Source organism: Microplitis demolitor, chromosome 4, assembly GCF_026212275.2.
Source record: "Microplitis demolitor isolate Queensland-Clemson2020A chromosome 4, iyMicDemo2.1a, whole genome shotgun sequence".
NCBI classification, from domain to species: Eukaryota; Metazoa; Arthropoda; class Insecta; order Hymenoptera; family Braconidae; genus Microplitis; species Microplitis demolitor.
In genome coordinates this window covers 2,176,510-2,201,909 of record NC_068548.1, presented here as the reverse complement: position 1 = coordinate 2,201,909, position 25,400 = coordinate 2,176,510, and the positions used below count along the sequence as shown (strand labels likewise).

The window sequence follows — 25,400 nt, the reverse complement described above, 5'->3', positions numbered from 1 at the left end:
GTCAATTACAGTAGACCGTTTTTTTAAAAAAATATCTAACTAAATAAAAAAAACAATTGATTACTGATATTAGAAAATGGAATTACCTGAATCAAACTAAAAATAAGAAATCTTATATTGCGAAAGTTCTTCGTAGTTATCATTTAGCCACCATTATTGAATCCATATTTCAAGCCTCAAATATAATATTTTCAATTATAATTTATAAACTTGTAATTTTCTTCAAATTTATAGGTTCTTTTTTTTTCACTAAACTAGAAGATTTTTTATCATGAAGCATATAACAATAATACTTGCACTCATAAATTTTGTTGTCTATACCGATGCTTGTATTCCCAGAGTAAGTATGACTAATTTACCATTATTCATCTTAAATCATATTGTTAATTTTCGAAAATCTTTATTTTCCATGGACATCAACAGCCAGCTGCCGTATCACACAAGCCTCTTTTGATCGATCCTCATACTCCAGTTTATTTCGTATCAACTGATCTTCAAAATATGATATTCGAGAAAAAAACAGACGTGAGTAAATACGTTTGCACGAAATAAAGATATGTGATAAAAGTAGATTTTTTGGGCAGGGCGCAAACCCTGGTGGATCCGAATTACGGGAAATTACCGCATCTTGGATCCATCAGGGAAGTGAGGGATTTCTGATAAAAAGTTGCGGCATAATCTGAAAGTTTATGGTATACATTTACAAAAGTACACAAGTGAAAATTTTTTGTACCGTAGCAAATAAAATTTGAAATCATACTTTACTCTCACTCAACGTACAGTAAACTCTCTATAAAGACTCGGTCTTGGGGTTAGGAAACTATTCAAAGTAGATCTTAAATAGGCGTGGTTTATTTTTTATAAACAAATGAATCCAAAGAAGGGTAACTGACCAATACACTGAAATAGTGCCCAGGAAATTTAAATATTCGTTTTATATTGATAACTTTTAAAATTTGTAATATTAGAATTATTAATAACTAAATAAATATCTTTATAATATGCACTACATGTTTACTAATACTTATAATGATACCTAGAGGTGGGTAGTTCCGGACATGTATAGCTCCATGAACTATGTCTTTTGTCGGATACGTATCCGGTCGTTCCTCAAAATTCACTTTAGTATGCTCACTAGTTCTCTTTTTCGCGCCACTGTCATCATTACCAACAAGCAGTCAAGCAGCAGAATAATTTTTGATTGATGATTTTTTATGGAATTTTGAGTTGAATAACAATCATAATTCATTCTCTATTTAGTATAAAATAATATAGTTCGCCGTGAATGCGTCTTAAACACGTAGCTCGCATAGCATGATGTTGTGTATACTGAAATATTTCGTATGTATACGTTCTAAATACTGAACCTTCATGAGAATTAAAAACATTAAATAATTTCACGGATATGATTCCAGGAACTAGTTCCTTTTCGCTCCAGAAACGTTCTAGGTTCAATACGGAATGTTCCCGGAACTACCCACCTCTAGTGATACCGCAGAGGTTATGTTAATTTTTTTATGATAATAAGGCTAAGCTGGTTTACAAAATAACTATCTTATCAACCTCACACATATAAATATCCTCTGCCTAATGTCATGCGAACGAAGAGAAAATATTAAAGAGAAGGGGAAAAGATTGAGGAGGACGGAACTATTCAGTGGAACTTTATAGAGAGTTTACTGTCCTCAAAAATCTAACTTTCGGAAATGGTATTACAAAAATTATCATATGTATAATTGTAAATATCTATTATATGCAGATTTTGAAGAAGTCTGAATATGCAACGTTTCACTGTAACCCTTTGGACATCAATCCATGTAAGTTTTAACGAAAAAAAACTATTAGCAAATAAAATTTAACTCAATTTGGTGAAAAAAGAGGAGTTTAGATTATACCTCTGGATACGTCCACCTTGGTCGTCACTCGATTATATTTTTTGGCTAAGAGTGTCCTCTGGGTCGGAAGATAGGAAGGAACCCAAAAGAGGGCTGTAACAGCCTTCCGTAAAACGGAGGTGGACTTCGATCCCGTCACATTAATTAATTGTTTTCATATTATAATAACATTATAAACATGAACATTTATCTTCTGTTTAATAGAATTTTGGCCTGAAGAAGATTATCTACCTCAAAACGTTGATTAATCGTAAAAACTGCAAAAATAATATTAATATGATTTTTTTTTTTAGATACATTGTATTTGAAGGTATTAGTGATCACTGACTACTACATGTATGAAGATTATGATGAACAAAACGTGGTTAATCGTGTTCTGTCATACATGTCTATGATGGAGTCATTTTCCTCAAAATTCGAGTATCCGAAATTGAAATTTGTAGTTACTGGGATCATAATTCCAACCGTAATTATTATATTTTGTGGTTTACTTGTAGAACTATTTCAGTATTTCCTCAAATTTAAGGCCTTTTTTTTTATTTATTTCAGAAATTTTTAGTGATGGATTTTCTGAATCCACCAGGTTATTCTACAGAACATTTTGAACTTCATTCAAAATCCAATATAATGCTAAAAATGCAGCAGTGGTTATTCTTTTATAAAAATATTATTGGTGATATTGACTTTGATTTTTCGTTTATACTATCATCGTAAGTACGATAACTCAGCCGAAATATCCCGGATCAAGAATAATAACAAATGCCTTTTTTTATCATAGATGGATGTTAAAGTCCTATGATTTGTATATATATAGTTCGTCCTATGGATATTTTAATTGTCATTCAAATAAATCGTCATTAACATCTCCACCTGTCATAATTGCGAGAAATGAAATTACAAATGACAATATTGTTCATCCTTATCTTGAGTTTCTTCACTAGTAAGTGTATAAAATTTTAGTTATTTGATTTATTTCATTCATCAAAAAGACTTTTAATGTATAGTACTCAATATACTTATTTGTAATAAAATAAAATTTTACTATTAATCGAGTTTATCATATAATCTAATTACTTGATATTTTTTATGCATTTAGCATCGACGGTCAACGGAAAAATTGGTTATGTCCCGATAGTTATATAAGGACTGGTTTTGATACTAATCAGTATTTAACAAGTCATCCTGAATGCACACCTAAGAATTTAAAGAAATCTTTCAAGTAATTATTAAAATTTACAATTACAATAATTGTTACTACGAAAATAAAATTTAATTGAACTGTGATTATAAAATTTTGAAATTATTTTATTTTTCAGCACTTCTTGGCCATCATGTTTGAAAGAAAAACCGAAATTTATGCGTTAATAATTTGGATTTCATCAATATTGAGTCGATATATAAATTCTGATAGTTTATAGGATTCGTCTAAAATGTAAGACTCAACAATGAAATATATAAACTAAATCATTAGTAGAATTTGTTTCTCATTAGACATTATTTTTGAATACCCTATAAAAAAAATCGATAAGGGAATTCAACCTAAATTCCTATATGAGTTTCCTCATGCCATTTTCAGATGGATTCCCATATGGTTTCCTATAGGAATCCAGCATAGATTCATATACTCGTATCAATAAATGATAGACATAGAAATCCAGTTACCCCAGGTTCAAATTGAATGTTCTGAGTAAGCTAGTTAACTAAAGATTTGTAAATACGAACTTAACTAGATTTTTTTAACTAGAAAAACTTAATAATTCATGAAAAATACTATATAATATGAGAATATTATACAAAAATATAAAAATACAATGTTATATTTTGTAATTGAGGTTATATACAGATGATAACATAGAAACTATTTTTTCACACTGCGCATTGAGTTGCGCAGACCTGCGCAGAAGAGACAATAGTGTTGCTGTAGTGGGGACGAAAGGACGAGTCAAATACAGAGAAAGGTCCTGGACGGATGAATCAAATATAGAGAGATTCTACTGTAACTCAAGTCAATTATATTGAAAATCGGTTGTCATGAGAAAGGAAGAGGAAAATAATGGAAACTACTGGCAAATATCGGTTATAAAACAATATTATTGATGTTGATAAAATTATGATATTTACTGTTAAACCATATAAGTACAACCAAATTAATAAGGCGTATTCATACAGAAAATAACAAAAAAATTTATCAGCTATCGGTAAGTGGCATCAAGATACGCGTTATCTTATTCTAATTTTAACTGCTGGATAGCGAAAAAATAAAGAAAATAAGAAAACACAATCCGATAAGAATAGTGTCATTCCTACCACCAGATAGCGTTGGTCCAGTAGACGTTTACCAGTTTCTGCAAACTCCGGGTCCTGAACTTGGAGGCCAACATCTCATCGGAGAGCAACAATCTCCATTTCCCCAAGTGCACTAAAAATTCAATGGTCAACAATTAATTAGAATTTATCAATAATTACATGATTGTTAAAAATGAATTTATTGAGACAATGATATTTTTCGCTCGGTTTTTTTTCACATTTGAACTTGTAGTTTAAAGTTCAAAAAGTTTTTCTACCTCAAGATAAATGCTCGTTATAATTAAAAGCCTAATAAAATTCACTTGGATGGTTTAAATTATTATCTATATACTTACCGGTTCACCCTCTTTAGCACATGCCTCTGCACTGATGGCTATTAATGCAAGTAATAACATAATTGACAATAATTTGAACATCATTCTAGAAGAGATGATTTCTGAAAATCTGAAATATATAGATCGCTAATATTAAAAATTAATTGAGATAATAAATGTTATGTACTTTTAAAAAATTAATTACTTTGGAAATTATGAAAATTCAGAAATGGAATAGGAGTTAGAATTATAATACTCTAATTATATAAAAATTTTACAAGATATCCAGGTATCTGGTCCCAATATGGATTTTCCTCATGAGAATCCAGATACCCAGAATTTTCTATGTGGGAATCCAGGTATCCGTAGTTACTTTTTAAAATTTACTTTATGATAATAATAATAATTATTGTCTGCAACTTACTTGATAAGTGAATTGCTGTACTTCCGAAGTATGTGAACATAACAACTGCTTCAAATTATTGGTATTTATACCCAATTTTTATCGGCATTGTAAAAAACAAAAACATTTATTTATTTACTTACAGAGAAAATTATGAAACGGTAAAATAATAAATTTGTCTTTATTTTGCAGAAATAAGACACCAATTCCAAACTACCTGATAAGAACCACATGTCGATGCTTATTTATTATGTATTAACATTCGGCTTTTGTATTTTTTTCCCGAAAACTCAGACATAAATAAATAAGCCGAATTCGATAATATTATTACATCTGTAATAATATATCGCGAAGTGTTTGAGGTAGTGCTCTACTCTCAACACGTCAAGGTCAAGCGATTTTCTAGCCTTAAAATGACTCTATAACGTTCATATTTCATCGATAGAATAATATGAGTACGTATTTCAAGAAAAGAATGGAGAAAACTTATTCTATGTTTTTTCAAAAACATTTTTTTGCTAATTTGAAGAAAAAAACAGTTTAAAAAAAATGTACTTGAACATCCGCAAGTCTGTATGTATAGGCTGTTTTGTATGTAGTCGTAATCACTGATACACTCGGACGTTATCGTGAAATAAGTCAGGATAGCATCCTAGAACCTCAAAATGTCAAGATCTCTTAGAAATTCGATTTTCAAAAATCGGACTGAATCGGCTTTTTTTTTGTACAAATCTTTTTGAATTTCTTTTCGATTTCTTTGACGTCAAATGTTGATATAAACAGTGGTGCGTGATAGCAGAAAAATTTTTTTTTGTTTTACTCTATAATTTAGAAACACAAGTTTTTTCGACTTGAAAATTAAATAAGCGTTATAAGACGTGCATTTTTAGATTTTCCAAATTTTTTTTATTTACACCCAATTGCTATCGACATTTTAAAAAAAAAAGGAAAATATTAATTCATTTACCTATCGAAAAAAATTTTAAACAATAAAATAATAAATTTGCCTTAATTTTGCAGAGATAACACATCAATTCTGTACCAACTAATGTAAACAACACCTTGATGTTTATTAATTATGTATTCACATTCGCCACTTGTATTTTCTTTTATTTTTCGAAAACTCAGACATGAATAAACAAGCCGACATTGATAATCAATTACCACTTCTGTTAGATATATTCATGCAGAACCCACATGAATAAATAATTGTATTTAATCATATATATTTACAAATATTAATATATATTAGGATGATCGTTAAAAATTAAATTTTCTCAGACGCCTCATAAAATGCTTCTTTTTAGTGAAAAAATACGTGGGGAATTCAGTTTTTTCGTTTTAAGTAAAAAGAACACGTGCCGAAGGACGATCGAAGTTCATTTTTCGATACAATCGAGGTTTTCATTAAATATCTCATGAAATATGCAGATTAAAGGAAAAAAGCATAGGAACAATTTTGTAGGAAATTAAATTCTTGGCAAAAAAGGTTATGTTCATTTTTTCTAAAAAATTTGTATTTATGAAGATATTTTAAAAAAACTTTTTTCAGATTTGATTAATTGAGCGTTTTGAGGATTACAAATTTTGAAAATAACATTTTTCTAAGTATACAGAAAGTGTAACAAGCCTTAATAATTGATATGTAACGAGCTACGATGTTGTCTATATTTATGAAAACACGTCATTTTTAAAATTCGTTATCATTAAAATGCCCGATTGATAAGATCTAGAAAAGTTTTTTAAAAATATCTTCATAAATACACGTCTTATAAAGAAGAATCCATAGGAAATGATGTAAGAGTGTATAAATTTATATAAAATCCATGTAGGAAAGTATGGGTACCTGGTTTTCCATATGGGAAATCCACATAGAAAACTGTGATTCCGATGGGTGTCCATATGTGTGTCTGTTTGTAAATTTTATTTGCTAAAAAAAAATTATTGTTGAGCTTGAAAATGGCGGGAACTTTGACCTATGTAGGCTGACCTAATTAACTATTTTTAAATATATTGATGTGGGTACTCAAATTAGAGGAAATTTCATCCTCAATTTGACTACAGTAATAATTTTATTTTTACTTGAATACAAAAAAAATATATATAATTTTTTATAAATTCTAATTAAAAATTATTCATGACATCCCTATTAAATACTTATTTACATGAATTTTATACTGCTCAGTCTCAGAGTAAATATTGAAATAATAATTAATAGAATTGTCTGACGTAGACCAAATTATAGCAATTGAGTCATCAGAAATAAATCGTTAGACAACTGCAGCTTACTGAGGCATTAATTCAACAAAAGTTTGAATTTGTCTCAAATTGCGAAGCTCGACATGTCGAGTTTTTTTCTAACTTATTTTTCTCGGGTAAATATATAATAAAAAAATGCTTTTTTTCTTCAAATCATTATATTTACTATAATTAATTATTAGTATACACGTTACAAACAATATTAGATAGTTTTATCCATTATTAACTGCGTTTTGGCATGTTACCGACTATGGAGATTGAGCAATATTTGCCGGTTCTTGAAAACCAGCGTCCCAAGAAATTTGAAGCACAAACATTTGAACAGCAGTCTGCATTAGTTTCGCACTGATGAAGAAAAATCATAGTTATTGTGATTATCATTAATATTATTTATTTATAAAATATATAATATTGAAAAACTTACAGCATGTGTGAATAATTTACAATCTTCAGCGCCAACTTCCGTCATCGAAATGATGGCTACCAATGCAATAAATAAGAAGAGTACCTTGGACATTTTTGAATAGCTGTTGATTTCAAATTATAAATTATTTAAATTACATGCCTGTTCTCAATTATTTTTTTCCGTGTAATTAAAACCATAATCTCGGGGAAAAAATTATATGTAACTATATAAAAATATATATAAATCACTATATAAAATTATGTATGAGTTTGGTCATATATAATTATGTATAATTATATATAATTATTAGGGTGGCCCGAAAAAACCGTCTATTTTTTTTTCGAGTTTCTTATGAAAATTTGATGGTTTACGATGTTTTAAGAAGCCTCTCTGAAAATCAGCTCGATAAAAAACTTTCAAGAGGTCGCTCACGAATTTTGAAAATATCAAAAATGATTGAAATCCGGATTTTTTACTTCCAAATTTTTTCTTTCATGGCAGCAATAGTTTATATTTGTAAATCATGTCTATGCTGAAAATTTCAGCCCGAAATTTAAATATTTAAACGGCGCTCAAGAATTTTGAGAATATTAACTGATAATTTGTGACTAATACTTTGAATTAATTTTTGTATTTTATTATAACTCAATTATTGTCATTTCAGTAAAATATAACTTTTGCATAACCAAAAATATACAGGACAGTTTTAAACAATAAAATTTGGTAAGTTTTGGATAAGCGAAAAAAAAACTAAAAATTGAATTAAAAAATGAAAAAGTATGTAAATAATTTATTATTTCTATTTCTCGGGTTATTTTTCTATTCATTGTGATGCAAATTAATGGTGAAAAAATCGAGAAGCTTTATTACTAATATTCTCGGGTCACTCGAAAACGTTCAAAAGACAGCACTCGGAAACATTCAAAATTCTTGAACGCCGTTTAAATATTTAAATTCTGGGCTTATATTTTCAGCGTAGTCATGATTTAATAAATAAAAACTATTGCTGTCATGAGAAATAAAAAAATTTGAAATAAAAATTCAAATTTCGATCCTTTTTAATATTTTCAAAATTCGTGAGCGACCTCTTGAAAATTTTTTATCGAGCTGATTTTCAGAGAGGCTTTTTAAAACATCGTAAACCATCAAATTTTCATAAGAGAATCGAAAAAAATATGGACGGTTTTTTCGGGCCACCCTAATAATTATATATAATTATACATAACTATATATGGCCAAAACTCATACATAATTTTATATAGTGATTTATATATATTTTTATATAGTTACATATAATTTTTTTCCCGAGATTATGGTTTTAATTATACGTTTATGGTTTTAATTATACTAATATCTTTTTTTCCGTGGTCCTTTTAATAATGTCTTATAAAAAGAATACACTTTTGACTTTGAATAAAAAAAAAAATATCTAAAATAATAAATGACTAATTGACAGTTAAAAATAGTTCTAGTATTTTATTTTTTCTCCATAAATCACGATCTTAATTAAATTAATAATAATTCATTTATTACTTACTTAATTATTTATACTGCAGGAGTTGATGTATAGAATGTCGGTGCAATCAAGACTATGAATAAAAAACCGACTTTCGTTGGTATTTAAAGAGAAACACATCCTATATAAATCGCTATGAAATTGAAAATAATCAATTCCAATAACGTCATTACAATATTGCCACATATCGATAATGACTTTTTTAACTTTTTTTAATCAAAAATATAATTAATAGTAGATAAATTCTTAATGAGAAATCGTTCTATTGACGCATTTGACAATAGTGTCTTTTAATTAATGTCTTATATATTCTAATCATTTTTTAAATTAAATTGATAAGTAGACAATTAACAATTACTCGGAATTATTGTTTTATAAAATTTTTGAAACTTCCCCTTATAGCCAAGCCGACGGAAAGTTACAATTAGAAAAATTAATATGGAAATCCAGCCTAGATCCCTATGTGGGTTTTCTAATGGTAATCATACCCATAGTTTTCTACATGGATTCTTACGTAAATCCATATTTTTCTATATGGATTCCTATGGATTCCCATGCAATCCCATGTGGATTTTTTTAGACAGAGTAATGACAACTTACTGCTGCAACTTGCTGTCAAGTTGAACCCAAAAGACGACTGGACGTCAAATTTCTGACAAAGTTGAAGGCAAAAATTAGAATTTCATGTGTTGACTACAAGTTGCCTTAAACTTTCCCGAAAATTCTTAACTTTCCGACCGAAAATTCTGGGAATCTGGGCTATCGCTGGAAAAGTAACATTCCGAAATTTCCAATATCATATCCTGTATTTGGTTAAAGCCGAACCCGTTTTATCTACGACTGAACTATGAAAATTTTATGTCGTGACTGAGAAATTTACAAATGAGGGTTGGAAAGGAATGAAACGAACCTTCGAAAATTTTTAATGAAAAAATTTCATGATGTAAAATCGGCTCTAAAATCCAAGTTCCCACTACATGGGATACAAATTTTTGGGTAATTCTAATGTGCATTGTCTTATATACATCAATAATTGAGAATTCAATCCAAAAGTATATCACAGACATTATAGTAGTTTATGCTACTGCCTGACTATTAGAAAAAATATTTTCTCAATAAGAATAAAAATTTCAAGGTTAATGGGGACCTGTTTTTTTTTCTCGATCACACCCAAGTGAAAAAATACTACTATCCTTCTCGCACTTGCGCAGTAAATAGATAGTCCACGTGTTTCTCTCCCACAAAAATGATCGTTTTTAAAAATAAAAACGTATCGTAAATTCTTAGATTACAGAGCAAATTATGAGCCCCGTTCTTAATTTTGCCTAAAGTTATTGTTCAAGAGAAAAATTTCGACAGGAATAACTACCAACCCCCGTAAAAATGTCATTGATTAAATAATTTAATTGTTTTTTATTATTAGCCTAAAAAAAAGTCATAATTTTGCAATGAAAAAAAAACCCCATTAAATAAAAAAAAAACAAAAGGATTACTCGACCTTGACTTTTCAGCTGAGGCGAGTAACGGAGTAGTAGTTGCCTAGTGTACTTCTACCCTCCAATCCGGTATGGAAGTGCATTACGCTTCCCCTGGATCAGAGCTACCCCTCCTTTGCAGGCGGTCTGTCATATTTTTTGCCTGATGATTCTCTTTCGAGAACCTGTCCCCAGACGTAGGACTTTCATGTCTTTTGCTTTCGCATTTTGTCATTTCTGTATTCTGATTGACCGCTTAGCAAAGAACCTTTAGGCACCCAACATGACTTGGTTGGTAATACCCGACAACCTCTACCTTGAAAATGTTATATATTCAAACTACACTATTGACAAGTACCTGCGAGAAGTAACTAAAAGAGCACCATCTAGCACGTCTACTTGAAGTAGAAAAGCTATGAGCTAAATTTAAAAATGTTTTATTTTTGGTTTCTTAAAAAGGGTCAGGTAATTGAAACTATCCAAGAATCGAAAAATAGATAATTATTTTTTTTAGTAAAAAAAACTATTCTTCATTTAGAAAATAAATTATTTAAAAAATTCGAAATAGTTACGTTTGTTATTATAAAAATTTCGTATAAAGAACATGATTCGAAAAAAAATTATTAAAATGATAATAATTCATTTTTTCCATGGTAAAAAAAATTGAACAGAATTTCGGTAAAAATTTTAATATTTATTAAATGTTTTAAATTTTTAACAATGAATAATTATAATTTACAATTGTTAACAAATAGTATAAATTTATTATATTCTAAAATAGACCAGTCTTGCTTATATATAAACATATATTTTGTAAAAGGAATGAAATAAAGTATTTTCATGGCTTACACTGAAAAAAAATTAACTTTTGAATAACAATATTTTCTCTTTCAGTAAATCAATAAAAATTTTACATTATTAGTTACATCGATTGAAAAAATTATTTTTTAAGGAAATTTTCAAATTTTTGCAATGAAAATATATGAGATTGAAAATTTCCAGTAGCATATTTTTTTGTAAGAAAATAGAATAATATTTTTTAGTCATTTTTTTTTTCAGTGTAAAAAACATATTTTAAGAAATATACTAGTAAATTCCAACGAAAAATAAAATTTTCGGTAAAAATCTTTGATAGTAAAAAAAAAATTAGTAACTTGTCGGTTCCATTAATAATTACATGACTAGATATTTAGTAGCAGTTCCCATAATTTGAGAAAATGAAAACTAGTAAAAATATTACATAAAATCTATTTACGCATAAACATTATTTACAAATTTTACAATTTTTCTTATATTTAACTGTCGATACTTTGTAAAACTAAAATTATTTTGAAAAATAAAGTCTTTATAATAATTATTGATTTCAAAATTTTTCAAAAATTCATTCTTATAAAAAAATTATTTTTTTTGTTTCGATGTATAAATATTAGGGATTTTCGAATCGGGTTCGAATCGAATTATTCGTAACTTTTAAAATTATTCATCAATTTTAAGATTATCCAAGTTTTTAAATTATGGGTAATTTTTAAAATTACTCGATTCGAATCAAGAAAATTTTGGTCAGGATTTAAATATTAAATTTTTATTTATGAAAAAATGGAAGGCTTACTTTTCAAAGTTACTAAAAATAATTTTTTCGTTGTTTCGTGTAAGCTCTATTTACTTAAGTAAATTTAAACAAAAATTTGAGTTATTCGAAAAAATATTACAATTTCGTCGTTTAATAAACTTTTGAAATTATTCATAAATTTTCGAATAATATGGAAACTTACGGATTATTTGAAATTTCGAATTATTCAATTCGCAGTTAAATAGTTCGATTCGATTCGATACGAATAATTCGTAAGTTCAAACTATTCACACATCCCTAATAATTATGAATTACTCAAATATTCTAAAATTAATATCTAAAATAGTTAAAATTTTCTATTTTTTAACCCATGGATAATTGCAATTTTGCAAGTACAAATTTTGGAATGAATCATTTTAAATCATAATGAATGAAGAAATAACGAAATGTTATTTTATGATTTTAAATTATTTGAAATAATTTAAACGCTCGAATCATTTTAAATTAAATTGAATCATTTATGATACAAAACAATATGAAATAATTTAGATTTTTCAAATCATTTCAAATTAGACTTCTTAATCAGGATGAAGACATAAAATTGCCGTCGGGCAGCCAATTTCACCCTGGCCTGAAATCATTTTATCATCCCTCGTACCACAATATACTATTTTGAAAAATCTACCTTCCATTTCAGCTGCCAAATGGCTTTTTTATTTTTTTATAAAAAATCTATTTTTTTTGTACGGCAATTTTTAATCAAACACGGAATGTTATACATCAGTGGTATTACAGTCATCGAAACAATAAAAGAAAAGAAGCATTTTATTGCAAAAAACAATAATATGTTCCTTCCATTTACTGCTATCATATTGAAACTTTCATTCGATGAACTTAATAACATTGTAGTTATTAAAATGAATTCTTCAATACACAGTTGTAGCAAAAATTTAGAATAATCATCACGTGGATCTATTGCAGCTCTTTCCTCTTTCTTATCTCTGAAATATATGAATTATTATTATTATTATTATAAATTAAAAAATACTTATGAATAATAAATATTTTATGTATGTTATTATATTTTGAAAAATTACTCAAGTACTCACTCAAAGTAGGAATCGCTTTTGAAAATTTCATTTTTTTTAGTAAGATAAAAACCCAACCCACAGCTGTACAAAAAATATATTTCAAAAATTATGAACATGAAATAGATCCATATTGTTGTATACTCTTGCGGCGACAGTAACGTGGCTGTGATGCCTAATCCAGTTGCTTCAAAACAATATAATTATAAATATTAATAAATAATAATTAATTTAAATATAAAATTTAAATTTACTGGTGAAGGGATTGAATCTCCACGACAAAATTATTCAAGAATTTTAATATCCATATCAAAAATATCTACAAGACATAAAAATTTACACGATTTTCCTGAAGAAAGGATATATATATGTAAAATATTAAATTTGTTTTAGATTTTATGTCTCGTGGATATTTTTGTTGATATATTTACTTGTGGAAAAAATTTCATTTTAAAAATATTCAAAAAAAGTTCATAACTTATTAGCTTTTTGTTAATTTTTTAAGCAAAATAATCCGACTTATTGTTACTGTAAGAACTTTTCAAAAAAGAGATCTGGAGATTGAAACTTTTTTTTTTTTAATTTTGAGGCAGTTCCAAAAATCATCAACTCAAAGTTAAAAACTGTCTCAAATTTCAAAATTCTTAAATACGAAAATCTTTTTACGTAACTTTAAATTTCCGTGAAAAATGTCATAAAAATTATAATTGTAATTTTTATAAAATTTTATCATTTCAATTATTTTTAAATTACCTTAGTCTGTATATATAATTATATAGTATATAATAATAAATACTTACCAGAAAATATACGAAATAAATTAGACTTCATAGTTTTTAAAAAATATCCTTGATAATATTTTCAATAAGTAAACAAATTTCAATATATTTAAATGTTATGATAAAAAGTTACACTTATTTATTCCAAATTTAAACAACAATTTATCACTTGAGAGTTAAGATTCATCATCTTTTCTTTTACTATTTATTAACTACGACCAAATAATACGCAGGATGTTAAAATTATTATTAAAATGATGAGTCATTGAAATTGAAGGGAGGCTTAGAAATAAGGGTCGAACTTGTACTAAATATATATATATATATATATATATATATATATATATATATATATATATATATATATACATATAAAAAAAATATATACAAGGGCATAACCAAAAATATTTTTACTAATACAAAAAAATTTTTTTGTAAATTTTTTTCTCTAAATATTTTATTTGTTTATTTAAATTTAAAAAAAAATTCAAATTTTATATTTTATCAAATAAAAATTTTACCAAAATTTCCTATATGAATTCTTATGTAAATCCATACACTCCTATAATAATTCTTATGGGTTTTTACGTAAATCCATACTTTTCTATATAAATTCCTATGGGTTCCCATGCAATCTCATATGGATTTTTTTTAGTAGGGTATATTTTATCAAATAAATACTCATGTGAAGTTTACCCATAGTTTCCTATGGGGATTTTCCATAAAAGAATCCAGATTCCCATAGTTTTCCACATGGATTCCCATGTAGGAATTGGGATTTATAGAAATCTTTATGGAAAATTTATACAGGGATTTGAATTTCTATGTCTATCGTCGATTGATACGTGAATATGAATCTATGCTAGATTTCTATAGGAAACCATATGGGAATTTATCTGAAAACGTCATATGGGAACATAGGAGTCTAGGCTGAATTCCCATATGGATTTTTCTGATAAGAACGACGCTGCAAATGAGAAATAATAAAAAAAACTATTTCCATATAAAATTTATAGTTTTATTTTATAAATATAAAATATTAAACATTAATTTTTCTTAATTTTTTTTTTCTTTGAAAATTTCGTTGTTTTTAATTTTCTAGCAGCTTTAGACTCTACTTTATCCAATTCATTAGCTTTCTTAGTAACATCCTTGGCAAAAATATCATCCAGTGGATTAAGGACATGAGTAACTTCCGGTTTATTTATTTCAAGCGCAACTTTCTGTTCAATGCGATTCAAATATTTTTTTCCCGCTATTTCTTTGAATGACCTCAGATATTTTCCTGGAGAAATATAATGAGGATTTTCCCAAACAGTTTGCCCACAGAAACTACCAGAGAATATTTTAACGGGATTCAAAACAAATCGAGGCCCTATTTCTACTAAGCCGCCGTCTTCAGTTAGGATTTGATAATTTCTGAACCATATTCTGTTGTCCAAAATACTAAAAGTGTAGACGTGATCAAAAAACGGTTGGCTTTTTGGATGATGATTTGGAACTCCAAAAATTTGTGTTATCAATTCTTTCAGAAGAACGTATTGTACGTCGGTTGAAAAGTTTTCATCAAATGACAATAATGGACGTGATCCTCTTAGACAATTTCCCGTCAATTTTAATTCTCCCATCGTGTGAACTGTAATTTTAAAAAAATAAATTAATAAACAAATTTATTGCACTGTAAGTTTATGCAATCATTTTACAACTTACTGTTTTCAACGAGAAATTTAGCAGAAGGACCAGAAGGAACATTAGCCAGCCACATATAGAGATCCCGTTTAAGCCTGCCTTCAAATAAAATAGCTTTAGTGCAATTTTTCGCTTCGCAAATTTCATTAATGGCTTGGAGATTTTTCTGTCGTTCAATTTTAGCCTCAGGTCGATGATGCGGCATAATTTTTTTTAAATCTTCCATCAAGTGACGAGATCTGAGACTTATTCCTCTGTAAGCCAGAACCAGAACTCGTTGCCTGTTTATCCATTTTGCCTGTAAATACAAATTTTCAAATTAATAATTAACTTATTAATATTGTTTGTTTAAAAATAAATTATAATTAGTCAACTGTCAACTTATTTAGAAATTTTTAATTTATAATAAAATTATTCTAAATGTCTATGAGATAAAAGATCTAGTCTTATCTCCCTGATAGAGTACTAGTTTTTTAATTAGATACTAGCTCCTTGATCAGATACTAGTTCACTGATCGGCTACTGGGTCTCGGACCTTACATAGAGTGATCGAATACTAATTTTCTGATCAGATACTACTTCCTTCATCAGGAACTAGTTCATGATCGGGTACTGGGTCTCATATTTTATACATAAAAAAGAATTTTAAGTTTTTGATAGGCTGTAACTTGAGTCCAAATGAATGAATAAAAATAATCTAATATTTTAAAGTTAAAAAATTTTAAATTAGAAATAAATTCAATCAGAGATCGCTTTGTATTAAAACCCAGTAAAAAAAATTACACAGTGCAATAGCACTTTTTCTCTTTTTTTCAGTGAAAAGTTTAAATTGTTTTGAATAATAAAAAATTTATTATAAGATTTTTTTATTAAATTATTAAGATAAAAAATTTCTTTTTCTTTTTTGTTAATTAAATTTAACTTTAAATACATGTTGATGTTTATAAAAACTAACCTTTTTTACAGCAACTTCATCAGACCTTCTTTTAGGCGGCAGAATTACTTTTTCTGGTTCATTATTTAAATTAGACGTGGGTTTTGATTCAGTTTTTTTACTTTTCACCTTCATAATTCTATAAAAACAATAAATAAGTAAATGAACAATTATTCCATTTTGACAAAAATTCAGGTATTAAAAATAAGTAGAAAAAATATAAAAGTAAATTTAAAAATTTTTACATCATTCTAAAATAATAATTTATGTAAATTATTAATATTTATAATTAAACATAAATTTTTTTTATTGAATTTATCAAAAACTCAAAATTTTCAGAATTAGAACTCAATGTTTTTTTTCTGATTTCTTAATTTTATAATAAAATTAATTTCATTAATTTTTATTAATAGTATTAATTATAAATAATAATATTTAAAATAAATTTACAGCTTCTGTTTTATTATTATTAAACAATTAAATTAATTAAATACAACTTACCTGATGATAAACTCCAGTAGTTGGAATGTCTTAAGATATTTTTTGAGGTTAAGGTTTGAAAAATGCACGTGCGCGTAGAAAATAAAACGATGAATAGAAAGTAAAGTGTGCGCGGTGTGCACTAGACCTTCACATTTTTGATGATAAAAATGTTGAGTGTGAATGTAACAAATATGAGACAATTCATAAATTTTAAATAAATAAATTTAAATAATAAAATTTTAAAAAATGCGCGCGCAATTTTTTAATAATCGAATTACGCATTTTTTAATTTTTATTATATTCCAATACTTTATTTATTTATTCAGAATTTAAAAAATTTTAAATTGTCAGCTAAATTCACTTTCATGTTTTAATTTGTTTAAAAAATGATAATTATGTAAATTTGATAAATACAAAAGTATTTTTCATTCATTTGCGATATATTTTTTTTCACTTTTGGGTAAAAATTATATTGATAACAAATTTGGATTATTGTGGGCCGGTTGCGCGAATTATATATACATATATACTTTGGAAATAAGTTTGAATTGTATATACGTAAATTGCCGAGAGCTAGAGCTAGAGCATTTCCGAATGCAGCTAGATTAAAAAATATATACGAAATTTTTTATTTTTATTAATAATTTATTAATTATTATCATTACGCGGTAAATTTAAATATTTGAAAAATAAATTATTAGAAATGAGAAAAATTAAAAATCGTGTCAAAATAAAATGGCGGCAATGACAGAAAAATATTTAAAAAAAAAAAAAAAAAACACTTGAGTGTTTGAACAAACCTTGGTGGAGAAATAATATGCAGAAGGGTGTCCTAATACACTTGGAGATTTGAATTAAATTGCTCCAAGTGTATTCCAGCTAAAAAACGTCACTTAACTGCTATTTCCCACCAGACGATGCCAGATGATTTTGCTCAGGAACGAGGAAGTTATCAGCATCAGCAATTCGCAACACTTTACACTCGAACTGAACACTTGACACTTTACACCAGCACTGAACACTTAACTGCACCACAGATACTTTGCACAATTTAAATTAATAAAAGATAAATTTAACAATCACTGCACAATTTTACACGACTTAACTGCAATACTGTGTTTTAATTCAAACGTAGAGAAGACGCTGGACTACTACTGCCATTGTCGAGATACTGACTGCCGCTATCGAACCGTCAGTTGATACTCAGCAATCGATTTTGCGATTCATCGACCGCGCCCCCACTTAGCAAAAATTTGAACGTCGAATACAGCGACGCGTAGTGGCGGCAACTTGGCGCGAAATTTCAAAATGGAAATTTAATAATTTTATTAAAAATTACTTATGTAAATAATTATATTAATTTTATTTAACTTACAATCAAATTGTTTATAAAAATTTAAACATTGTCTGATGTCTGCTACTTTATCATGCAAATTTTTTTTTAAATTCCAGTTTTCCCACTACTTAATAAAGAGACACAGTTACAAGTTTAAAAAACTTCTAACACAATTGACTATCAGACAAATTGATCCAATCAATCCCAAAAAATATATTTTTCATATTTTTTTCTCAAAAATTAAAAAAAGTAAAGAGAATATTAAAAAGTATGAAAAGAAGCATCGCGTATTTTATGCAATGTCTCATATACGCCTATCTAGTCTATTTTTTTTTCACCATCACCCCTTTGCAAATTGATTAGAGCTTACAATATACAATAATATTAACAAACATACAGCGCAATCGATTATTTTTCTATGCACCTACTGCCTCATTATTCAATATTGTGGCACATATTATTACTAATGTTAATACATCTTGCGTCTTGTTACTAAAACTTTAAATATTGAGCCTTGTATACATATAAAAATAAAATATAAAATTTATACTGAGTAAGGTAAGAAACCCAGTACTCGTTCAGGGAACTAGTACTCGATTACTCATATATTTATATATCTGTATACTAAATCGAGTACTAGTTTCCTGATCGGGTATTGGGTCTTTTACTTTACAATTTAAATTTTAAATAATTTTTTTTTAAATTATAACAACAAAATAATCAACGCTTTGATTATATCGAAAAATTCACCCTCATATATTTTTTTGTAAGTTATGTTTGATAACTTTTTTTTTAATTAATTTTATTAACGCTTCTAAAAATTTGAAAAATTTTTATAAAAATTTTCCACATAATTAGGAAAATTAAAACATAATTTTCACAGAAAATAATGAGTTGGATTTGAATTTTAAAAATCTTTACACTGCTAATTTTTTTTTTTTTAAATCTTCAATTAGTTTTTTTATAATTGTGAATTTATTATAAAGTCTTGCTATGAAATTTCTAGGATTTAAAAATAATTACATAAAAAAAAATTTTAAATTAAAATTCAGGTTTTTAAAAAACTATCAGGTTCAAAATTCGAATTATTTGACTTACGGACGATAAAAATTGATTATTGCAATTAAATAAAATAAATTACATTGTAATTTTAATTTTTGACATTTATCAGTGAAAAATTCAAAATAATTTAAAAATAAGATCTTCCATCAAAATTTATCAGATTCTGAGAATTTCTAAACAGCGTAATTTTTTTTAAATTCCATAAAATATTTCCATAAAATTATTTTTAATTTTTTTTCAAATCACGGCTTCGTAAAAAGAAAAAATAATTTTTTAGCGCAAGAAATTTCTGTCTAATTTAAAATACAAAATATTTTTTGCGCCAAAAAATTCTTATTTTTCTACAAATAATAATTTTTATTTTCCATAATTTTACTGCTGTACCATCGAAGAGAAAAATAAAAATAATGTTGGTATTGACAGTAATTTATTTAAAAATTAAAAACTAATTAAGATAAATCTTATCTACAAGTGTGAATTTCCATTTCTCTCGAGCTTAAAATTTCCCAAAAGACATCAGGTATGTATTAAAATTATAACCATCTGCTCTTAGTGTCCTTGCAACGCTAGAGCGTTATAAATAGTCATTGTCATCATCAGCTTACAAATATAAATATATATATACATACATATTCTACAACAACAACAAAAACGTGCATTGAAATATGGAGCCCGATCTTGAAAATCGTCAGAACCGGCGATTTTATCAAATAATTCTACAAGAAATAACTCCTCTAATAAACGGTATTTTTTTTTCCAATTTACAAATTATTTTTATTTCTCGAAAAAAAAAAAAAAAATAAATAACCCACGTGTACTTAATAACATTTATTTCTTGACTCACTAGATGTCACTAGCGGGAGTTTTTAAAAATTCAAATTGAATATTTTTTTTTTAGTATTAAGAGACGGAATTTCACGGCAGCCGGTACTAAAATTATTATTAATATTCGCAATAATAAAAGTTATTGCTTTTATGTAAGTACTGTAAAATTATTTGAATTTAATAGATATTAATTGTAATAAATTTTCAGGGATAATTATTATGTTTTTCTTGCGACATCAACGATTGCGTTAATTGTTTTAATGGGACTGGAGCATGGATTCGAGTGGGTTTTTAAAAAATTACCATTTTTATTTATAATTGTTATTACTTTTCTAGTTATTTCTATAACAATTGATTGTATTCTTCATTACTTGGCGCAAACATATCTGATAATTGTTAACGTTAAGGAAAAAGATGATTAATGTAATTAGATAGCTGATTATTTCAAATGAAATTATATAAATAAATGATGAAATACAAAATTTTATTTTTTTTTTTTATAAATTAAGAGATCCCATAGGAATCCATATAGGAAAGTATGAATTTATGTAAGAATTCATGGTAATTAATAGAGAAGTGTATGGACTTTTTTGAAGAATCCATGGAGGAAACTGAGGGTATGATTTCCATATGGAAAATCCACTTAAGAAAATGTGAGTACTTGGAATTTCATGTAGGAAATTCAAATAGGAAACAGTACCTGGATATTGATATAAAAACTTAAATATATGAATTTCCATATGGAAAATCCAGTAAAAAACTATAGGTACCTGAATTTCGATCTAGAAACTAGGGTATATGGATTTCTTTGTGGAAAATTTATATAGGAATCTGGGTTTCTATACAAATAATTTCTATAGAATCCGGATCATTTGGATTTCTATGCCTGATAGCTACTGATTTGCGTACATGAATAAAAGAACAGAATAATAAAGGGAATCCATCCGAAAAATTCATATGGGAATCTAGGCCGGATTTCCATATTGATATTTTCGAGAGAGACCTAATTAGCATACATGAGTATAATATATATGATGAACTATTGTTAGATTTCATTAGACCAAATTTTAAGTAAAAAATGAACCGAGAGAATAGAAAATTGTATAATAAGAAATACACAAAATAATGATAACAATAATTCATAAAATGTATCAGTCCATGGATATGAATATATCACTTTATCTGTAAAATAAATTTCATGTACTCATGCGTGTTAAAAAAAAAAATAATTCAATCGATAGTTACCTGAAAGAACAAGTTCATAATTATTATATTTATATACGCCATCTTTAGATCTCGCTGCACATGAATAAAAGTTAGCATCCCATTTATTTATTTCATGAATCGTCAATTCTGAGACAAATGAAGACCCTTTTACTACTGTCCTACTGATTGTTACTCTTCCTAAAAATATATAAAAAATTTATTTTGAACTCTGAAGGTGATCACATATTTTTAAAAAAGAAATTTGTGAAGTAGACGCATAAGAATATTTTTTTCACCCCAGATAATTTTTTATTGACCCAAGAAAATTTGAATTTTCTACTAATGATCCAAAAAATTTTTGTTTTCTGTGTAATTTTTAAAAATTTAAATTATTTGAATATTAACCTGTGTCATCAATGATATATTTACTTCCATTGTACCACTGAATTATATCAGTATAATTATAAATTGACGCATAGCAAAATAGTTTTAATCCATCGCCAACTTTTACGTCATAAATAGGCTTTATCATGTAAAATCCGTTCGGTACATCTGCAAACAAAGGAGTCACAATATAATTTTATTGCATTTTTTTCTATTTATTATTAATTAGTAATTATAATTACTAATTACCCATAGTATATATAGTTTGAATAACGGCGGAGTCACAACCAAAATCATTACATGCCTTGCAAGAAAGATTTGCAGAAGACCCTATCGTCATTTTAACAATAGATCTTATATGTGTTTTATTATACTCAGTTCCCGAATTCTGAAAAATATAAATTTAAATTATCATAATATATCCTCTTGTCATGCAATACAACGACTTTTCATAAAAAGTAAGTTTTATAATTTTGACGCAGGGCTTGAAAATTATGGGATCAAAGTTTGAATTTACTGTAGAAAGATACTCTCCTACTTTTTGTAAGAAATGGGAGAAATTCAAATTTTGGAAGTGTAAAAGTTAAAGAAATTTTATGGTGGATTTTGATATTTATTAGAAATCCATTTTATTGTTGTACTTTTTCATAAAAAATACCGGGAAAATTTCAAATTAACGGAAGTTACAAAATTTAATTTTTTTCCGTCTTTTGTCAAAAGTGGATTTTTTAAAGCTCAAAATTTTCAAAAAATTACATAAAAATATTTACAGCTTCAAAAATATAATTCATTTAAATTTTGACTGACATAAGAGAAAATTTTGATGTTATTTTTTAAAAAATTTGCGTTCAAAATCAGATGAAAAATTTTTTTAAGAAATTTTGGGTGGCCATATTGCCCAATGCCCATATTGCTCGTTTGTATTTTTTTTTTTTTTTTACTTTTAAAAGTCAACTTTGCCCCCTCCCTTATTGTCTTATATAGTGATAAAAAAAAAAAATGAATAATTACTAACAGTAAAAATCTTATTCCCGACTGGATTTTCGACTGGGTTATAATAGTTGTCTGTATAATCCCAATACATCTTTGGCAGTGGATACCCATAGGCTCTACATTCAAATTCCACTTGTGTATTTCGTAAATAATATCCTTTATCTTCTTTCATATCATTTATTATCCTCGGTTTTAAATTATGTACTTCGTCTATATAATTTTTTGAATAAAAAAAGTCAAATTTTTCTGAACTTGTAAAATTCGTTTCTAATAAATTACCTTCATTTAAATTTATTTTTTTTACATTCGATACAAGTGATAGCTTTGAAGGCACTAAATATAAAAAAATATATAAATTATTTACCCAAAAAAAAATCAAATCCAGACATTTTTTATTTAAGTATATTCAAATTTTTCATATAATTATATATAAAAAAACATGACTGTATAGCTATATATAATAATATTTACTTATATCTTATTATGCATCAGATATATTTATATATAGACAAATATATGTGTAATCAAATGTCGAATTTTATTTTTTTTTTGACTATTCGTTATAAATAAAAAATTTATTAAAAAAAAAAATTCAAATTTAAATGATTTGTAAAAATTACTTACAGTAATTATTGAATAGTAATAAAAAAATACACTTTAAATACATATTTATTTTTTTTCACTAATTAAAGTCGCGTATTATTGTGTGGCAGTTGTTTTTTTTTTTTTTTTTTTATAAAAATGAGAACGTATTTTAAAATAAAGTAGGTCTTTGTGAGCAGCCTTAATTAATTTATTATAGATTATAAATAAAAAAAAAAATCCAAGATAAAGCAAGTAATTAGTATTGAATTTATTGCCACTAATTGATAGAATAGAGTGTAAATGAATGTTACTTACACATATATATTTTTTATTAATGTTCAGGTAAAAAAAAAAATCATTAATTGCATTTAATTATGAAATAATTACGGGCATCAATTTTATTTGAGTTTGAATTTTGCGCTTTGAAATGATTTAAAAAAAAATACGCTTTTGCCTCTAGGGCAAAAAATGCTGATAGATGTGTTTTTATTAGCGCGATATTTTTTTACTTAATAATGCGACGGAAAATAATGAAAAAAAAAAAATAAAAACCGAAGTGATACAAGTTACAGATATTAAAATCACACATTATTATAACGCTCATAAATATTCATTTATAATCATATTTTAAGATCTGAAATTTTTCAAACTGAATTATTCTCACGGCTGATATATCAAACGTATAATTTTATAGACTACTTTTGTCTAGATATTTTTTTATTATCTAAACTTGAGTAATTATTAATTATTTATCCACTTTCTGTTACAAGATTCAGTTTTACGAATGATAATACTAGACTTCAAGGTCTAAATCGAAAACAGAATATTTTTTGCATCAACATTCTGTCTGTTATAATTGACATCAGAAAAACTTGTATATGTTGCTTTTTAGGGGAGAAACTGATCAACTTCTGCCTGCTAAATCATATTGGTCTGAAATTGGCAGCCCTATTAAAAAAATCGTTCTAAGAATTTTTAAAAGTATGAGAACCTGGATTCCCATATAGAAAATCCAGAGCATAGACGTAAGAAGCTATGGGTATTTGGATTTCCATGAGAAAAATCTATGTATAAGAATTTGAGTTGCTGAACCTATAAAAGAAATTTATAGAATTCGGGATATCTGGACTTTTGTATTGAAAATATATACAGATTTTAGGTAGTATATATTCTTATAGATTGGAAATCGTCGATACCGAAATTTATGTGCAAAAAATATATTTAAAAAGTGTATGATTAAATAATTAATCAACTTTTCTGTACATTGTTTTATCCCCCTTTTTTTTATTCAAATCAATTATATTCTTGATTAATTATTAATTACAAACTCTATTATTAAACTTAATATCTTTCATGATAAATGACTGTTTGATTGACAATAAAATTATAAATCTTATCTCCGATGTCTATAATCAACATTCATTCAATTGCAACATGTGCTCGTGATTATTGAATATGAATAAGTGTTATATTGGCAGTTAATTCAAATACATAGATATATATACACACACATATATATATATATATATATATGTATATTATTTTTTCAATTATATGCTACGATTTCCAATCGCTATCAGTAAATTTTTGTATTTTCTAATGATAGATTTTTTAAATAATTAAAAATTTTCTGATGTTTCAAAAACTGGATAATTTGAATTTTTCAAATATTTCAAAAACTTACAAATTATTATAAAATTTGCAAATAATTTGAATATTTTGAATTCTATTACTATAGAGAGCAGAATTGTCTACTGTCGTTTTAGAAACCTAACCTTGCTGACCATTGGGTCAAGAGTGGACCCAATGGTTCTAGTTTCTAATTATGCTCATAATTAACCCAATTTCTGAAAATTAACCATCGGCCCGATGAAAAAAGATTTTATACAAT

The 25,400-nt window shown here is 26.6% G+C and overlaps 5 protein-coding genes and 1 long non-coding RNA gene across 7 annotated transcripts; 2 read left to right on the top strand and 4 right to left on the bottom strand.

The window, feature by feature from the left end:
- Window positions 1-91: 91 nt before the first annotated feature.
- Window positions 92-3,365, top strand: LOC103570306 (disintegrin and metalloprotease-like protein-1). Its single transcript, XM_008548011.3, has 8 exons — window positions 92-340; window positions 424-525; window positions 1,760-1,817; window positions 2,189-2,361; window positions 2,445-2,605; window positions 2,674-2,835; window positions 2,992-3,114; window positions 3,212-3,365. The coding sequence occupies exons 1-8, from the start codon at window positions 272-274 to the stop codon at window positions 3,258-3,260; spliced, it is 897 nt and encodes a 298-aa protein (XP_008546233.1). The 5' UTR covers window positions 92-271; the 3' UTR covers window positions 3,261-3,365.
- A 934-nt stretch (window positions 3,366-4,299) lies between these two features.
- Window positions 4,300-9,232, bottom strand: LOC103570308 (uncharacterized). Its single transcript, XR_548970.3, has 5 exons — window positions 9,122-9,232; window positions 7,603-7,705; window positions 4,941-7,523; window positions 4,538-4,646; window positions 4,300-4,314 (listed from the first exon to the last, which is right to left on the bottom strand). It is a non-coding gene; the product is annotated as an uncharacterized LOC103570308 (long non-coding RNA).
- A 3,408-nt stretch (window positions 9,233-12,640) lies between these two features.
- LOC128667683 (uncharacterized) lies at window positions 12,641-14,110 on the bottom strand. The gene is made up of 3 exons (XM_053738876.1): window positions 14,034-14,110; window positions 13,255-13,420; window positions 12,641-13,146 (listed from the first exon to the last, which is right to left on the bottom strand). Exons 1-3 carry the CDS (start codon window positions 14,062-14,064, stop codon window positions 12,867-12,869), a joined length of 477 nt encoding a protein of 158 aa, XP_053594851.1. The 5' UTR covers window positions 14,065-14,110; the 3' UTR covers window positions 12,641-12,866.
- A 904-nt stretch (window positions 14,111-15,014) lies between these two features.
- Window positions 15,015-17,341, bottom strand: LOC103570309 (ribosome biogenesis protein BRX1 homolog). The gene is made up of 4 exons (XM_008548012.2): window positions 17,137-17,341; window positions 16,657-16,774; window positions 15,723-15,999; window positions 15,015-15,648 (listed from the first exon to the last, which is right to left on the bottom strand). Exons 2-4 carry the CDS (start codon window positions 16,768-16,770, stop codon window positions 15,059-15,061), a joined length of 981 nt encoding a protein of 326 aa, XP_008546234.1. The 5' UTR covers window positions 16,771-16,774; window positions 17,137-17,341; the 3' UTR covers window positions 15,015-15,058.
- A 2,556-nt stretch (window positions 17,342-19,897) lies between these two features.
- LOC103570311 (hypothetical protein) lies at window positions 19,898-20,763 on the top strand. The gene is made up of 3 exons (XM_008548015.3): window positions 19,898-20,260; window positions 20,415-20,493; window positions 20,550-20,763. Exons 1-3 carry the CDS (start codon window positions 20,182-20,184, stop codon window positions 20,761-20,763), a joined length of 372 nt encoding a protein of 123 aa, XP_008546237.1. The 5' UTR covers window positions 19,898-20,181.
- On the bottom strand, window positions 20,594-23,644 carry LOC103570310 (uncharacterized). 2 transcript variants are annotated; one of them, XM_008548013.3, is made up of 7 exons: window positions 23,549-23,644; window positions 23,204-23,257; window positions 22,947-23,134; window positions 22,181-22,319; window positions 21,953-22,099; window positions 21,587-21,745; window positions 20,594-21,523 (listed from the first exon to the last, which is right to left on the bottom strand). In XM_008548013.3, the coding sequence occupies exons 1-7, from the start codon at window positions 23,589-23,591 to the stop codon at window positions 21,387-21,389; spliced, it is 867 nt and encodes a 288-aa protein (XP_008546235.2). In that variant the 5' UTR covers window positions 23,592-23,644; the 3' UTR covers window positions 20,594-21,386. The 2 variants fall into 2 exon arrangements, with proteins under 2 accessions (XP_008546235.2, XP_053594201.1); XM_053738226.1 differs by having other exon boundaries at window positions 20,699-21,523; window positions 22,947-23,257.
- Between the last annotated feature and the right edge of the window lie 1,756 nt (window positions 23,645-25,400).

Coding starts and splice junctions, on each gene's coding strand:
- LOC128667683 (XM_053738876.1), bottom strand. CDS start 14,064: ATGAAGTCTAATTTATTTCGTATATTTTCTG. Junction 13,421..14,033: donor TTTATTTCGTATATTTTCTG/GTAAGTATTTAT, acceptor ATTGTTTTGAAG/CAACTGGATTAGGCATCACA. Junction 13,147..13,254: donor AAAAGCGATTCCTACTTTGA/GTGAGTACTTGA, acceptor CATATATTTCAG/AGATAAGAAAGAGGAAAGAG.
- LOC103570310 (XM_053738226.1), bottom strand. CDS start 23,591: ATGTATTTAAAGTGTATTTTTTTATTACTATTCAATAATTACT. Junction 22,320..22,946: donor TCGGGAATAAGATTTTTACT/GTTAGTAATTAT, acceptor TATATTTTTCAG/AATTCGGGAACTGAGTATAA. Junction 21,524..21,586: donor TTATGAACTTGTTCTTTCAG/GTAACTATCGAT, acceptor TTTATTTTACAG/ATAAAGTGATATATTCATAT.
- LOC103570306 (XM_008548011.3), top strand. CDS start 272: ATGAAGCATATAACAATAATACTTGCACTCATAAATTTTGTTGTCTAT. Junction 2,606..2,673: donor TTTTCGTTTATACTATCATC/GTAAGTACGATA, acceptor TTTTTATCATAG/ATGGATGTTAAAGTCCTATG. Junction 3,115..3,211: donor AATTTAAAGAAATCTTTCAA/GTAATTATTAAA, acceptor TTTATTTTTCAG/CACTTCTTGGCCATCATGTT.
- LOC103570311 (XM_008548015.3), top strand. CDS start 20,182: ATGGAGCCCGATCTTGAAAATCGTCAGAACCGGCGATTTTATCAAATA. Junction 20,261..20,414: donor AATAACTCCTCTAATAAACG/GTATTTTTTTTT, acceptor TTTTTTTTTTAG/TATTAAGAGACGGAATTTCA. Junction 20,494..20,549: donor ATAAAAGTTATTGCTTTTAT/GTAAGTACTGTA, acceptor ATAAATTTTCAG/GGATAATTATTATGTTTTTC.
- LOC103570309 (XM_008548012.2), bottom strand. CDS start 16,770: ATGAAGGTGAAAAGTAAAAAAACTGAATCAAAACCCACGTCTAATTTA. Junction 16,000..16,656: donor ATGAAGTTGCTGTAAAAAAG/GTTAGTTTTTAT, acceptor TTGTATTTACAG/GCAAAATGGATAAACAGGCA. Junction 15,649..15,722: donor TAAATTTCTCGTTGAAAACA/GTAAGTTGTAAA, acceptor TTAAAATTACAG/TTCACACGATGGGAGAATTA.